This window comes from Lottia gigantea (genome assembly GCF_000327385.1).
Source record: "Lottia gigantea unplaced genomic scaffold LOTGIsca_28, whole genome shotgun sequence".
NCBI classification, from domain to species: domain Eukaryota; kingdom Metazoa; phylum Mollusca; class Gastropoda; family Lottiidae; genus Lottia; species Lottia gigantea.
In genome coordinates, this window is record NW_008708898.1 from 1,986,605 (window position 1) to 2,004,984 (window position 18,380).

At 31.4% G+C, this 18,380-nt stretch overlaps 1 protein-coding gene across 1 annotated transcript; it reads right to left on the reverse strand.

The window, feature by feature from the left end:
* Positions 1-336: 336 nt before the first annotated feature.
* Positions 337-6,008, reverse strand: LOTGIDRAFT_161268 (hypothetical protein; the record flags this gene model as incomplete). The annotated part of the gene is made up of 2 exons (XM_009056593.1): positions 337-3,411; positions 5,997-6,008. 2 exons carry the CDS (start codon positions 6,006-6,008, stop codon positions 337-339), a joined length of 3,087 nt encoding a protein of 1,028 aa, XP_009054841.1.
* Positions 6,009-18,380: the final 12,372 nt, after the last annotated feature.

Consider the following 18,380-nt stretch of genomic DNA (forward strand, 5'->3'; position numbering starts at 1 on the left):
GGTGTTTATATGTGTTTATGTTTTGATGGATTGAAATTGTGTATGATATAATATAAATTATTAGCTAGACTCTTGATTTGTCTGTTTCATCTGTGATTTTTTAATGAAACTAGTCAATTTTTGGGGATTTTTAAAAAACATACAAAACATTTTTCAGAAATATCTCAAGGCATAAGCTTACAGTGTAATATTGTACTTTAAAAATTCTATACAATGAAATTATTAAGAAAAAAAAAAGTTAGCCTATTCTAATCCCTAATCAAATTGTGTTGAAAATAATATCTGTAAATATGTGTCAATATGTTAAAAAATGTTGAAAGAGAAAAAAATGTCAACTTACTTGACTTGTCCATTCTTAGCAACTGGTCCACTGGTTTGTATGTTTGTTACTTTAACCAATCCGTCATTTCCTACAGCCAACTTAATACCTAAACCAGCAATACCCTTCAATACATCAACTTGAAATGGTTGGTCTTCACAACGTCTTTTAGGATAATCAGCTTTACTGGCTTTATTTGTAGAGAATGACGTTAAACCAGACTTAAAAGATGAAAATGGTTGAGTTCTGATAGTGGTGATGTGTGGTGTCGGTGAAATTTTCTTTGGAGCTGTGGCAGAAATCAAACTTGGTTTTGGAACAGCTTTTTCAGAATTTGGAGCAGTATCTTGTTGTCGATTTTTTTGTGTTGATTCTTTAGGTTTATTTCTAGATTCAATATCTTTTGGTTTTTCTCTGACATTTTGAGATACACTGACACTAGAGGAGTCAGACAATTTAAAAGCATTGGGTTTATTTGACATACTTCGATCCTTTTCTTTGAGATTTTCACTATATGTTGCAGAATCGTTTGATTTTGATTGAAGTGCTTCAGAAATTGAAGCAAAACCAGAGTGAAGAACAGATGGTATTTCTTTCACAGGTTTTGAGTTTTCAGATGCTTTCTTAGTTTTAGCCAGGCTGTCTGTCTCATCTGTATCATAACTGTCTGATTTTCTCCTTTGATCTTTTGGAACATTGTTATTGTCATCATCTATGTCATCTATCACCTCTGATACAGCTTTCTGGAAAATTGACTTCTTTTGAGGTTTGTCCAAGCTCGGAATCAAACCTGAAAAAGCTCCCAGAACTGTCTCCATTGTTTGTCTGGAAACTTTCTGTGGTTCAATTAACCCTTCTTCAATGACAGTGGATTCAGGTTGACCATCATTGTCTGAAGTAGATTCCAAGTTTACAAGATTCATCAGTATATCTGTCAATTCCTTCTTCGCACCCTCATCCTTCTTTTTTGGTTGGCGTTTAGGAGTGTTGGGCGGAGTAGGCACACAGTTACGATTTCCCAATTCATCTTGAACAAAAGTCATTGGTTGAATACTTTCTTCTTCTTCAACAGGCCTGAATAATCTGATATCAGATGTCTGACATGTAGTCACCATTACCTTGCCACTTCTATCACTTCTTTCTTCTTTCGAAGATTTCAGACGAGGAGTTTTGACAGTTATTGTAGAGTTTTGAGATTTTTGAGAAGTGTCTATTATACTTTTAGATGATTCAACTTGGTCCTTTTCTGAATCATGAATCAAAGTTGGTTTTGATTCTGTGATAGTTTTCACAGATTGGTTGACGTCTGTCTCAATATTATTACCAGATTTCGTGATGTCTTGGTCAGAATTACAGACCACTATGGTAGCACTGGGTTTGGCAGCTTCAACTAATTTGGCAGTATTTAAAGTCAAAGATGGCTCTTGGTGTGATTCTTGAAAATGTGTCTGTACCACACTGTGTGCATGTGTTTTTCTCGGCAAGGGTGTAGGTGAGGATGGAACTCTCTGTTTTTCATGTGAATCACTGCCCTCTGATCTAGTAAGATGTTTTCTGGGAACTACTTGAGGTGACAATCTAGGGGTAGGAACAGGTGGGGTGGGGTTATCAATAGTTATCCTGGCGGTATTAGATTCCTTAACATCATCATCAACACTAAAAACAGTAGCTCCAGGAATTTGAGGCTCATTTTCATGTCTATGAGATGAATTTGATTTGTCATAGCCGACATCAACTTTTGTTATTTTTGGTCTTTCATTCACAACAACTTGAGTCACCTGATTTTCTATTTGGGGGCCGTGTTTAGGGTTATCAAGGTCGATAATTGGGACTTTAGTCACTAACCCTTCATCAACGACACCATTTGGATCAAGGGAGATAAGTCCAACTTGAACAGTTGTAACATTATCCGTACTTTTTGATGTTTTCTCGTTTGTTTGTTCACTATTTAACACATTGACTTGTGGTGATACATTTTGCTCCTGACTTACAGCCTCATTATTAATTTCAACACTGGAATTTGAACTTGACTGTTGTATGTTTGTTTGATCAAGAAAAAGTAAATCGTCAATGTTTGATGTTTGAGAAACATGTCCAGCATCGCTAACCGATTTGACACCAATATCAAATAAAGTGGTTGCCTGTCCACCTTCAATCACATTCGACACTTTTGTATCAAATTCTAAAATGTTATTTGAAGATGTTTTAGAATTTTGAGCTGAAGAAGTTTGGACATTATCAATATCAGTATAAGGTATTTTCTCCCTAAATTTATCACTGGCATCACTTTGAACCACATTATTTGAAGTGCTCACCACTGTCAAAAGTTCATCATGTTCAGGAAAACTATTCAAAATCATTGAAGAAGCATTATGAATCGGTGTACTTGTTGTGCGAATAGGCATATTTGTGGCGGTACTATTGTTTCCTAATAAATCATCTAAGTTTGTTACAGGGAGACTTGTGTCACTTCGGTCAGTTAAAGTGCTAGTTTCACTTTCTTCTGGCGAAATTGGATTATCCGAAAATTCCACTGGTGGTGGAATGGATTCCAGAAGAGAGTTATTGTCACTCATCAAATTATGTTCAGCAGAGGATTCCATACCGTTAAGTTGTGATGTTTCTAGACCAGTTAGATCTAAAATATGTTGATCCACTTCACTTATCACAGATTGGGTTTCTTTACTCGGAGTGGAAGCTACACTTGATTCAGAATCTGAAGGAACTTGATGAGGAATATAAGGTGGTGTATAAGCCAATTTCACATTCTGTTGGGCAAATAACACATTGGCATTTGTTTTGGACGCAGATAAACCATGCTCTGAATGTTGAACATCTTCAAAACCATTTTTATAAAAATTATTATTCACTGATTCAGTATCACTGTCTGTGTTAGAATCCATTCCTAAATGCGCAAGATTATCCGAGCTTAGCACAGTTAACTTGAGGTCATTTCCTGCTGATTTTAAAATATTCAAACATTCATTTTGTGTCACTCCTTTCAATGACTGACCATTACATGAAACAAGTCGATCACCAATTTGAAGTTTTTGATCTCGTGCACACACTCCACTTGGTAGCAGCCTTTTAATCTGAAAATATAGATAAAGATATTAAGTAGGGGGAAATAATTCATGTGTAAAATCTTAGAACATTAGCAAGACTAATAACACAATAATGTACAATAAGAAAAACTCCAATTTAAAGAGGCAACACCAAGTTTGAAGAAACAATCTTAATATAAAAATATGAAAACTTTTGTAAGAATAACTTTCAATATTTACAACAAGTGACACGTTTAATTCCTAAAACAGAATTTGCAAATATTTTTACTTTGGTAACTTCTACCAGCTTGTGCTTAATCAATACAAAATTCTAATAGCCCTATTAAATTTCTCATCCAGTGTGAAAAGAAATCTGAACACCAAATAAATAACAAGACACTAGGTAATAAATGAGGACACCTATTGTAGTTATCATGTGTCACACCAACATAAAGACATAAAATTAAACAATATTTTTTAGACTGTATTATTCATATTCATTAATTATTCAAACTGTCAGAATCTTCTATTCTTAGTCTGTGTTTTATTGTCAGGTTTTGACACTCTAGTGACAGTTTACTATCACATCAAACTAGTTACAGTATATTAACTATAACTGGCTTTCTTTAAATTGCTAAAAGTAGCTACCCTGTAAAAGTTCTGTACATAGGTTATCCAAATGCTAGCAAGCAATCTCATCCATTATTGAATTTTCATATGAAAAAATATAGCCAAATGATAAATATATATACATGTACATAAAAGTTAGCAGATCCTTGACAAATCCTGCTGATAAAAATGGTTGTACTGTTTGAAAAGTCACAACAAATTCCAAGGAGAAAACACACACAACAAGCAAAAAAGGGTTTTATTTTAACTCAAAATAGATGACTACCATATCATGTTTAAAAATGATACAGATCAAAACTTTAATGAAATCAACAGAACTTAATAATAATCATTAGAAAATACCTGAAGTTATCAACTCCTAGCTTTACTTGGGTGAATAATTCCTCAAGTACAGGTAACTTCTAGATAATACTCCTTACTAGTCAGTGATCTACTCCTTATACCTTACTAGTCATCAGCTATTAACCCCAACAGCCTGAGATTTAATCAGATTATTGACAAAGTATTTCTACTGTCATTTTGGGTCACTACTTATATAGGGTTAGTCAAATAAAACATGAATTCAATTTAAATACCTTACTTGTAATTGACCAAAGAGAGATTGGTATAAGTTCAGCTCTTAATTGCTGGGTTTTGCCATGAGATATTGTCAAATTGTTGTATGCTCCAATAGACACAGGGTATAAAAACTACCAGCTTTATACACAGGACAAAATATACATATGTGTAGTGTATAATTATATATAATGTTCCTTCCCCTTGACATTGTTCAGATATTTTCTATAACAATGCTTGTCTTGTTTTTTGGGGGTAAAGAAAGATGTAGTTATGTGGTATATGTGTTAAGAAATACAAACTTTCAGGCCAATGTAAGTTTGAGAAGGAAATGTTTATTTGACCATCAGAGAGGGAGACTAGCTCTTTCCTTGACACCTGACATCATCATTTTATTATATGATCAGAGGTTGATCCAAAATATGTTACATCTTCATTTAAATTATTCTGAATTCCTTATTTTTCTCTGCAGTTGGCTCTTTTGACTTTTGTTAGTAAGAATCTTAAATTAGTCCGTAAAACTGCATGACCGGAGACTGTGTAGTCTGGATTGCTACTGGACAGAACCTTTTTTAAGGGAAAGTATACAAAACCCATGGACAGTCCAACCAATTCTGATTTTTTTTTCTTGATGTGGCCTAAGAATTCAGCATGTCCAGAGAAGTATGTTAAATACTTGAAGAATGTCTGGTAGAGGGATTAGGTATCAAACAAGTTTCAAGTCTTGTGTTTGTCCACATCGTTACCATGTAAAATACGACAATATTCACAACATTAACCAGTCTAAATATCTCATTGTCATACAAACCCTGACAACAACTTTCTCACACAGGCTTCAATACTTATATATTCTTACTTATCTTCATATATAATTAATATAATTCATCAATTAATGGATATACTCATCAAAATATTTAATTTGCCAGTAACTACAGTTATCTGTAATAATTATCAGAATCAAACTTCCTGTTCTTTTACAATTAAATAAAAGTGTTTCTTGAATGTTTGGATTATGGTCGCATCCAGAGCATTATTTATTTACTAATGTGGTAATATCTGCACATCTCCTGAACTTACAGTTGTGATGATAAATACTTAATAACAATGTACAATCACAACTATGAACGAAATAAGACAATATACCACAGGAGTAAACATTTCTTACTTTAAGATATGTTCAGTGAGTTCTGTAACGTTGCGCCTATAGTCATGACCAAAGTAATCCTTATTGACTAATATGAGGATAAAAATAAGACAAATTTCAGCTAGCTTTAAAGGGTGATAATAAAGACATATTTGTGCTATATAAAAGTGACAAAAGACATTCCAGATATTGATATATGACAATATTGCCTGTTTACTGTTTTCTTATATGTGAACTTATATTGTAATATATTACCAGTGCATTTATTATTCATAGTTTGTTGATAACCTACCTAACCACTTACTGGAGTATTCATTATTTAAAGAGACAGATCAAATGATTTTGCCTGATCACTATCAGTCTTTCATACAAAACATTCAGATCTATGTATGCTTAAAATATGTAGGCACTTCCTACAGAATCAATTAAATTCTAAAATAACAAAATATGTAATGTGGACTCTCTGTATGAGTTGCTGAGTTGACAAACCCAGCCTCACTTTCAACACCCCCACAATACAGACCTGTGTAAATTCCTAATGGATATTATTCAAACCCAGTATTTCAAATAATACTCTAATAAAGATTAAGCCTATTATTACAGCTGACTGAGCCAGTAGACATGAGTATAACAATCCCTAATATACCCTCTCTAACAATTGGATTAATAGGTATATGATGAAGGAATTTTTCTCCAGATTAAGGAAACCTGTTTGACTGGCTGTCATAATGACAATAAGCTATATGATATTGACGTCTACTCTATACAATATTTGTCATACCAGTAAACGGGTGATTTATAGTTTGGATGAACTCATATATCAGCAGGAAGCCGAATACACCTGGAATTAACTGAAAACTTTACAAATTCAAAACAATGTAAAGAAACCAGCAGAGATCATTCATTGAACTTGTGTCTTTTGGACAATCAAACTTATAAGCATGTAGCTATTTGCAGCTATACATGTTGTCCAGTTTTCAAGAGTATCAAACCTTTTATATAAGCTTACTTTTTTATATTTTGAGGGAAGGTGGGATAACTTTCTCTCCCACTAGTTTGTAATTTGGTCAGGATCCATCAATTTTGCTTGTTTAAACTCTGATATGTATCCTTGAACAAAAATAATCGGAAACACATGATTTGATAAAACTTTAAAAACTGTGTGTGTTTAAAGTAAAGTTAGTTATTTTCTATAAACTCAGATTTCAGACTGCATAAAAATATAGTTTCCAAAATCTTGTTCTGTCATTGTGCATTTCAGTAGCCATTTCATTTGTTTAGATATGAATGCTATGTAGATTTAACAGAGAGGCAACAGGATGTTAATGTACTAAATTTTCTCAATAAACCAATAGTGAACTTCACTTAACAGACCACAAACTTCATGGTAGGTAAAATTCACAGGCATATCAAATCCTGAAAATGTATTTTTAAAGGTAACCATATGTGGAAAAAGAACCCAAACTTCCTCTTGACCCTTTTACTCTGTTTAAATCATTAATAGGGAGGGAAGTATCAAAGCCATTTTCCTTGTGATTATTTGATAGTAATGTATCTCAGAAACACCATATTGGTCATTGTAATTCAATGATATAATTTCCTCACCAACATACAACATTTAGTTGCTAACAGACGCCACCTTGCTGGATGCATTGCACTGAATGGGGAGTGTGTATACTCTATGTGCATGCAACTGGTCTGCCAGAATAAGACCAAATGGCACAATTAGAACAGTTTTGCAAGATTTTGTCATATTGGTTTGGTGATTGTTCCTAAGTTTTGTATTTTTGCTTTCATTATTATACAAATATTAAAGTATAATATGACAGGTAAACATGCCAAGGGGCTATCCCTACATTACACCATACAGGTCAATAATAATACAGACCTTTAGGCTATAACTATCCTGATTACTATAGCTTATTATTTTATCATTAACTTAGATTACTTCATAATTATCTGATCATAGTCACTGATATCCTCAAATCTACAATATTTTTCAGACAATTTCTATATCCTTTGTAAACTATGGAACTGAAATAATTTGAGTGTTTAATATATTAGGTAACAACATTTCTAGTAACCTTAAAATACACCCTATCAGTCACAGATGAAATTGATGAGTTGATTGTGTCTCCCTGTTGCAAAAAAAAATTTGTACTTCAACTTGTTGAAAAAAATATGACTGATTTTTTCAACTATTATGCAAATAAATCAATATGCTATTCAGTTATTAACTATATAATTTTATGTATATTACATATATTATGCAGAACATACTTGAATGTATTCAGCTAACTGTTCAATAAAGGATCTTTCAAAGATATGCAGTTATGATGCAAAATGACACTTATTGTATAATACTACATATTCCATGCATGATAAAAGCTTGACTGTTGATTCAAAATCAGTAAAGGACACCTTCTCTTTAGGACCCTTAAACTTTCCAACATGTTTTATTATACAATTACTTGCATACTAGTTGAAAAAAACTCAACAACTGGTGAATAAAATACGACTGATGATTTTGACTAATTGTGGGGACTTGGGGTCTATCAATAAACATTTGAAAATAGGCATAAGTTTGTACTCCTTTTGTACTCAAGTCAATAAGGAAATGACATTTAAATAGTTGACTATTACAATCTATTTACAAAATCCATTTCCTTATCTTATATAGAATACCTGATGTCACTTTGAATATGTCTCTGATGATTTCAGTGCTTAGCTTACATAAGCTACTACTACATTTCACAACACCCCAAATTGCCCACTTTTACATGGTACTGGTTAACAAAAAGCTGTTACTAAAGCTATATTTGTCAAGGGTTACCTAAAAGTGCCTGATAACCCCACATTTATTCACACGAACTGGTCAGAAAAATTGGTGACCTTTTACACCTCCATTTCTGAAATGTTCTCTGAGGTCAAACAATTTGTATTATTTCTCTTAAAAACTTTTGTATTGAATAGAAGTTCTTGACAAATTACACCAATTTGTAAGTCATCCCTGTCATTTAAAATGGTCTCATTTTGTACTCAAGTCAATGAGGAAATGACATTTAATAGTTGAACTATCACAATGACCATTTCCTTATTTTATATGGAATACCTGATGCCACTCTGTGGGTTTGTAAACTCAATCATCATATCTTTCTATGAGTTCACATAGCTAAAATTGTTTATTTATTGTCTTTATTGTGGATAAGAATACCTTTAAAATAATCCAAGCATTTCGCAAGCTTATATGCCCTAAATTACTAGATTAATGATTTTCTGTGCAAAACATTTGTATGTCAATGATAACAACTACTAGTATTCTTGAAAAATAAATTATATACATAATATCTATCTAGAGGTTTTCCATCTCTAGCTTTACTAAATCAAATTGACTGATGACAAACATGCAAACTAGCATAAATTGTAATATAAAATATTTTGACACTTATTGTTTTAAAAACTTGAACACACAAATCCAAAAACTTTCACCTACCAGTTTATAACTTTAAAAGGAAGTCCTTAAAACACTCTCCAGTACATAACCACTAAACAGACCTTTTTTATTAGAGATCATATCAAGTTATAAAATATTGACCGACTGTCGAAAATGACACTTTACCAATAAAATAACCCAATGTATTACTTTGATCTTTGACCCCCATAGTCTCTAATATTTTTTCCTGATCACTAACTGTTCAAAGGTAATTATAAAGGAATGTGCCTGAGGTTATTTATGACCAAATATTATTAAAATATGGTCCACTGATAATTATTATATCTTCAAGATACCAACACAATATTGATAGCTATTAGGATACCCCAGTTATTGAAAATATTAGATCTACAACATTTTCATCAGATTTAAGATCTTTTTTCAAATGAATATTGTTGTCAATTGTGTATTTTTTTAAAAGTTGCAAATTAACTACTAATTATATAGACTAATTTATTTTCAATTTATAATATTGAATGACTTAAGACACAAAACAAAACCAGAAAAATGAAATATCATACAATCAGAATATTAGAATGTAACTTTCTAAAAAGTATAAATTTAAGAGCAGTTTGCTTTAACAAAGATACAATACAAAAAATTCCTGACCACACTATCAATATTAAACATTTACCTACCTACAATTGAGAATTCCTCACAAAGATTTCTTAAATCCACAAGAATAAAGAAAACTACTTCATTACCTACACTACAGAATAGATATCTTCTATATAAAGTTTAAATTATCACACAATTGGGTTGGGCACGATTAACTAAATATAGTTACAATAACTTTCATCACTGCCCCCTTATAAAAATAATTTAAAATGTTGTCCTTTACGATTCATATCTACGCAACGTCCCAAAGAACAGCAAGACTATAGTCTCTTATAGAAAACAGTCCCTAGACAATATATTTTGGCAGAAGATTAAATTTCCCTCCCTTCAAGGCATATTTTATCAAAACAAGTTTATATCAAGGACTATGATTTTAAACTATGAAACATACAAAAGGATAATTTACATTTTAAAAATTTAAACTATGCAGCAGAAAATCTGATATTATCTTAGCCAATCAGAATAAGATAACATTCATGTTAAAAATTTGAAGAAAAAGTCACATATTTTCATTCTAGAAAAAATATCAGTGTTCGTATCAAATACATAATAACCAGCTAAATTTAAACTAGGTAGCAAAATTATAGATATTACAGGAATTTTACCATATTTAAAAATGACTTCTAAAAGCTGATGTTCACATCTAAAAATAATGAAGAAAGTCACATAACGATGTCAGAATAGAAATGTCCAAACATATACCAGATAAATATATACCATCTGAATAGGACTTGATATCATAAAAACATTTCATAATTCATGATATCCCAATTAAAAGACAGGAATTATGGTGCCAAAATGAAACAAAGAATCATACCTCTGTTTATTGTGCTAATCCATGAGAATATGAACAATTTCAAGATATATTAAAACCAAACAGATATAGCAACAAGTAGCTATCTTAATACAGATAACCTTTCTGACCTCATCAAATAAATTTCATTTTCATTCTGCTGTTTAACCCCTCACCATTTATATTTTCTAGATTTCAAAATATTTCATGTCAAAAACAGTGTTTTATCTCCTTTTAATAAACACTGTAGCTTGATAAGGCCTACTTGAAATAATAATATAACATTATTGTGCATGTCTTAAAACTGAAAATCTCAGATAATTGCTCTCAGATGATATTGACAACATAATATTATACTATAGTTACTTCATCTGTAAACCTAATGTCTTCTGTCAAATATACTTTGTCATTCTGAGCTAATTTGGAATTGTATAAAATTGGCTGTCAGAATTTCAACTCTATCATCGCGATAATCAATGCAAAGACAAAAATCCTTTTTGGTGAAAGATTTAAATCCATATGATCAATTAAATTGATGACAAAAATTGAGACTAGCCTGAAATCACAGATAGTCTAGAAGAAGGAAGGGGTCTTAACACAATTAATTTGTTTATCATCAGAAAATATAATCATTTTCCTTTCCTAATCCAATGTAATTCATACATGTATAAGAAATAATATACATAAAGTATACAGATAATATCAACTAAAATTCCCCCGTCAAAATTCTTATTGTAACTTGATTAAATTTATTTTGCTGTGAATGTAGGTTAGATACATAAACTAATATATATATAAAATATAAAGAGATATGTCTATTTGTTATATAGCATTCTTGAAATTATCTATATCTTCACTTGAGACATAATATATACTTCGTTATCAAATTACATGTCATTTTGATCTTCTTTATTCAAATATTACACCAGCATTCAGTTTCTTCATTTAATAAAGGGAAAGTATTAAAAAATATTGGCTATTCGAACTCTCCAAAGGTGAATAAATCCAATCGCAGAGAAGAATGATGTGTTCTATTTTTTTTGTAAATTCTTTTATTTATTCATTTTGCATAAAAGTGTCAGTATTTTCATAACGTTTGTATAGTATGAATGAATCATTCTTTTAAGTCCAAAAAAGGATTGTAAACTTATATAATGTTTACTGATGCATAAAAACCTTGTTAAATTAACGTGTCATAAATCTTATGGCTGAATAAATCTGATGAACATAACATGCATACCCTCTAGAAGTTAACTGGAATGTAATAAATATAATTTTCTAAACATTTTGACACTGAAAATAAAACTGAATTGACTAAGATAATCCCAGCATTTTCTAGCAGCAAACAGAAAAACCAGCCATAATTTACAATGATAACAACTTAAAATTCATGTCTAACAGAAGGTTCCTAGACAAACCTCATGGAATCCTAAAGATCATGTTTCCTGGAGAAATCTCATAATGTTTTGCTCATCGTTTCATTTATAGCATGGTATGATGAAAATTATAGAATAATCTATCAAGTCCTGCCCTACTATTTATGAAGTATGATTATTGTCAAGTACTAGATGTTGATATTTCAGCATCACTTATCATCAATACAATCATTTTAATCGTCACGTCACAGTTCATGATTTTACATAATTTACTTCAACTTTTCTTCATCTTCATAATAGTAGAGAAAATCAGAGCTTTTACAATTTCTCAAGGGTTGAAATATTATTCTCTATACCTAACAAAATTATTCACCAGTCTGAAATTTGCAAGTAGAACTTCAATCAAGGGCTGAGTTATGAGCATAATATCATGCCATTTTCTGGTCAAAATATCAACATCTAAGAGGATTGTTAGAACTTCAATTTGATGTGTCAAATGTCATTCATCAGGATCACAAATCATCAAAGTCCATGTGGGCCACCTCTTTAAAAGTTCAGGCATAAGAATATTCTGTTACATTTGAGAAGCATTTTAAAGCATATCAAACTACTACATATATCTCATGGTTTTAATTTTTTCACAATATTTTTGGTGATAATATTAGAAAGATGTCAGTCTAATAGTTTGACAACGATGAATTATTAATTAACAATTAATTTGAACCAAGTTACCTTTGATGAGGTCATATTAGGCCAAATATTTTACCTTTTAGGACTCAAACTTGTTTTAGGTATCATATAAATTGAACAACTATCAGTTTTACACAAAAAAGTTTGACTAATAGTTTACCAACTCGAGATGCAAGAGTGGTATCAAGTCTTTCTAACAACAAAGCATTCATGTTAAATCTCAAAACCATCCTTTAAAAAAACTTTTTAAATCAAAAGGAACCAGGTTGTTTTTATTGCACTACAAATAACTTGTCCATTAAGTTTCTCTATGACAATAACAGCCATCATTTTCTGAACCTAAATACTTCTATTGAGATCAGGGTTTAGTAAAACTGAAATTATGTTAAAGGTTTACTTTTCTGAACAATTATAAAGTTTCTACAATTACATGTAGTAAACATTTCAACATCTTGGTGATTGGTTTTACTTTCATCAAAATCAAACCTTCAAGAATTCAATTCAACATAAAAACACCTACACATCATTTATACTAGAAATAAAAAGGGTGTTTTAGAGAATAAAAACTGACTAATTGTAAAGAAAAACTTGAAGTAAATGTCATTAAAGGATGACATAAAAAAGAGATTTGAATGTAATTGTCTAATTCTAATAAGTCCTATTCAAACACAAGTTCAAAATAGACAAGGTTTAAGATAGATTGACCCAGTGACAGTCTTGAAAGAAAACTTGTCATAGAAATAAAGAAGGTTAAATAAATAACACTGATAAAATGAAGTCCTTAGTTTTAATATAAAAAATATCGTATCCTTCAGGTTTAAAGGCCATGGTTCACCATTTTCGAAGGTCAATTGTACCTAGGAAGTATTTATGGTTCTTTCCAAGAGAGCTCATCAACTTCCTCATTCTTGAACAGGATCAATATTCCTCATCAAAATTTACAATCTAAAGAAAATAATTGACTCTTGATATGGTCATATTTGAAATGGGAGAAACGAAAGCAATCTACCTTAAAAGATTATTAAACCAATTCCAAACTCTGCAGATTTTCATATATGCTACTTCCAAGGTTACTAAACTACTGACACATTTGTCTCAAAATTTTTCAGTAACCTCTAACACCTATCAAATAAACTTCACATTTTACAAAATTTAACTTTATAAAAGCCACTCCCCTTTCAATGTCAACTGTAGGAATATGGACACCATATGAAACAACAAGAATATGCTTTATAAACAAACAAGGTGATTGCTAATTTCAACACAATTAAATTTAGCAAACTTTACAGCAGCTATCAATCTTTGTTTTTGTATAAAAAGTCAATAAAATGCCTAATTTCTCCATATGTCTAGAATTTAGGACATTATTTGTATTAGAATTGAACAAGTCCAATTATATCAAACTAGAAACACTTGAAATTCTTGCACCTTGTCACCTAAAACCAACAAACCTCACTCTGGTATCTTGATGTGAGTTGTCATGTGTGTAAGCCAGTTCTGTTTGACTGTTGTCTTAAAATGTCCAAATTTAGTTGAAAATTATACATTTGAGGATGATCTAACAATATTCAAATCGTATTTTCCAAGGACATGGAATGCTGAACATTTCCAACAAAAGGCAAGTGGACCACCTTCTTACTTGATGCCTAGTAATCCTAAAAGGATCATGAATATCTTAAAGAGATTGTAAAGAGGTTTTCTAAATATTTTGTTTGGATTGGGTACACTGATGGCATTAATTTGTATCATTCCAATTTTCAATCAGAGGTCTGTGGTTACTGCAATTATACTCAAACTGAGCATTTGGCCCCTTGCAATAAGTAACATCATCAGAAAATTAGTTATAGTGGAATTGCAGGAACCAGAGATTGAAAATTGGAATGGTGTCCCTGATACACATAAAAATTTAGCAAACCTATTTACAATCCCTTTTAATAACATAAAATGTTGTTTTAACAGACCAAAATAAGTTGGTTTCTCCAAAACCTGTACCAGATAACAAGACATACCATTGTAACAATAACATTCTAAATTGGAAACAATACCAGATTTTTAACTTACCTTATCTTAAAGTCCACTAGGTCATTCAAATACCCAGTAGCAAGTGAGCTGATTAAAAATATCGTGATTAAAACCTACAGGTAACTAATTAGTGCACACTATTACATGTCATACACCACTGTGATATACCATGCATATATAAATCTTATATTCTGCCTTGAGTATTTTTAGTCAACCTGTATTTATCACTTAAGTAATTAAATGCCTCTGGTAACTTTTTAAAATATTAAATATCAACAACATTTTAAGTAATTAAATATCATTGCATACTGTAATTTCAGTGATATACAGGTAACTGTTGAATAATTGTCATCTTATAAACTGTTTTCTGAATTAGGTGTCTTGATAGATATTTGTCAGTTTTCTGATTGTGAATCATTAACTGTGAACTACTAAGAACTAACTACTAATTGTAAATTTCAAATTACTGTTCACATGAGAAATTAACTGAAAATAACATTAATCATTGCCTTATTAATTTGTATTTATTTGATTTATTTCACTGGACTTCAAATCCATGAACTGTGAAAAACTGGAGAACAATCAGTGGACTATGAATTTTTTTTAGCCTAATGAACTAATCTGTTTTTTAATCTGATATGGCCCAGAAAAACTGTGCTACCAGACGATAGAACTTGATGGCAGATATCCACATCACTTTTCAGAATAACAATTTTACAGTCAAGCAAAATATTACGAAGGATTACTCTGCCAATTGATGCAGATAGTTGAAATTGAGCATTATCACAGCTGGTTAAGCAATTACAAAGATGACTTTATCCTTTCTGTTCATATTGGTGCACTACCTGTTACTAAGTGCATATCTGTTTATAAACCAATCAAAATTATAAACTAAAAATCAAATCCTTTGAAACAAATTTAAAATTTAATCTTAAACAATATTTAATATATATGTAAAATATTTAATAATATTCACTTACTGTAAGATACGGGAAACTCAATTACTTATTGTCAATAATCAATTATCAATCATATATCATGTCACCAAGTAATAATTTATCAATCAATAGATCACTGGTGAGAAAATACCAAATTCACTGATCACTTTCCCTATAATTACTCCTGCTCTACTGAACACCAACTTTACTGTTGATCATTCAGATCACACTCATACTAGATCATTGTGACTACTTATCAAAACCTCTCTTCAACAATAGTAACTGGACTTAACCTCTCCTTTTGCTACTTGTTGGAGGTAAATAAAGTATATCTGTATACAGTACAGGATCTGGTAATGTTTGTGGGTGGATTATTAAATAGGACAACAGAAGAGAAAATAAAATTATCACAAATCCCTGACCTATCAATCAAATACAGCCTAATTTGAATGTATATACTTATTGAACCTTACTTTCACCTATATAAGGTGTGCCTAATTGATATAATTTCTTTCTTTTTCTTCTCGACAACAAATGACCAATTGATATACGTAAAAGAATTGGTACTTCAAAATTTGTTGGCTCTGATAAGACATTTCTGGCAGCTAGAGTAGAGTAAGAAACATTAGGCACAAGATACAGATGATAGCCAATAGTGAGAGGTTATTTAATGTGCCGCAAATCCACCAAATCTATACGTAAGATGAGAATAACTTTCGAAAGAATTGTGCATTTCTAGTACTTCCTAAGACTATTTAAATATATTCAAGACTCAAATCAACCCCCCAAAATGGCACACCTGTCCCTTTAAAGGAGTTTACATTCTCAGATTTTAAATTCAACCAAATAATATTACAATATATATGATAGGAAAGGTGGAGAGTGGTGGATTTTTCTCTGAATTCATAGAATATTCATTGAAAACATTTATATTGGTTGGACCTTAACTCATATTTTCAGCTATCATTATCTACCCAAATAAAGCAGCCTTTTTTATAAAGCTGTATCTATATATCACCCTTCAATACATCTTCACAAATAAAATACTTTTTACATGACTCATATTTATAATGTAAACAAATTAAAATCTTGTATTTTCTAGCCTTAAGGTAAATTTTAACCTTGTAATAATCTTATTACAACTATCCTCCTTTGAATTAAAGTGGCAATTTTTAGTGGCTTCTAAATTTAACAAAGTTGTCTTATATTATTGATGAGCATTGAATATATCAAGAAACTGATGTTACATGGTGTGCGTTATAATGTTTAATATTTGGATATCTGCCCCTGTGAGATGAGATGTCTTACTGATAGTATAACCACAACCTGACCTGTATCTTTAAATTTATGTGAAACAAAAAGTTTAATAATGTAATTTTCAAGAATATGGTTATATGTTTATCAGTGTTAACAAGTCATGGTTAATTGAAAAGGTGTAACCCAGAAAACCTGTTTTTCTGTTTTTGGGTTGTAACTATTGGACATTCCATAAAAAGAGTTAATACATGATGTTTTAACAATTTGTTGTAAAACAATTCTGATATGTTATAAAGTAAATGCATTTTCTGGCCAACTACTCTCAGTTCACAGTGAGCTCAGAATTTCACAAATATTCAAGATGAAATTTTCACTTGCATGCTATTTGTCATAGAATTTCTTTGGTTCTGAAAATTAGACGCCCAGAAAAGCTCAATTCCAATGATTTTGAAGCACTAAACACCCTATCAAAACGTATTCATGAGAAGGTTTGCTGGACTGTCTGTAATATCATATTTCCATGTAATATTTACATCAGTTTCATTTTAATAAACAATTGCAATGCTGTAAACACAGTCAATAGTTTGTGTGAAGACATTAAACACAAAAATTCCAAAATAACTCACCTGATAATATTCTCTAGTTGATCCATAACTAGGTACTATACTAATTCCCAAAGTTTCCTTACTATTTTTACGAATTTTGATCTCATTAGTTTGAAATCCCCTTGGATAGCTCCCTTCTGCTTCTGATTCAGATGTTTCAGATTGATAACCATTATATGATGGCCAACTATGAACTGGACCTAACCTTTGGTGATGTCGTGATAGTTGCCCAGATCTATGGCCTGGATCATTGTTTCTCCGAACTGACAGAAGGATGCGTAAAGGCATTTCATGAAACACAGATACACATTCATCATGAGTTAAAGTCGACAGAACTTTACGATTCACTTCTACAATTTCATCTCCAACTCGTATTCCCTGTGTACCACCTGTGGCTCTATAAGCTGCTCCTCCTAGTGTAACACTTTTCACGATCACTTTCCGCACTTTACTTGATCCTTTTTTACCAGCTTCTACTCCTAGAATCATTCCTAAATTTTCACCTGGCAGCCTATGAAGCATCAATTGCTCTAAAGATTCAGCATCTGATAAAATATCCTCATCACTTTTATTGTCTGTATCATCATTATGAATTTTTCGATAACGTAAACCATAAACAGAGTTTCTTACAGGGGAGGCAATTTCAGATTCTGTATCGGTGGTGGTACTATCATATGAACTAGAGTCAGTGGTCAAATAGGCATTTTGTGTGACATAAGAATTTGCTGAATTAGGTTGTGAATTTTGATAATATGTAGTCGTGACCCTAGTGATAGATTCATTTTCATCTGGATTCACTATATACTGTCGTTGCTTCCTGGCCGGACTTCGAGGGCTTTTACCACCATATTGACTATGTGCAGGACTCCAACTTGAACTGTGGGAAGGACTTGGTC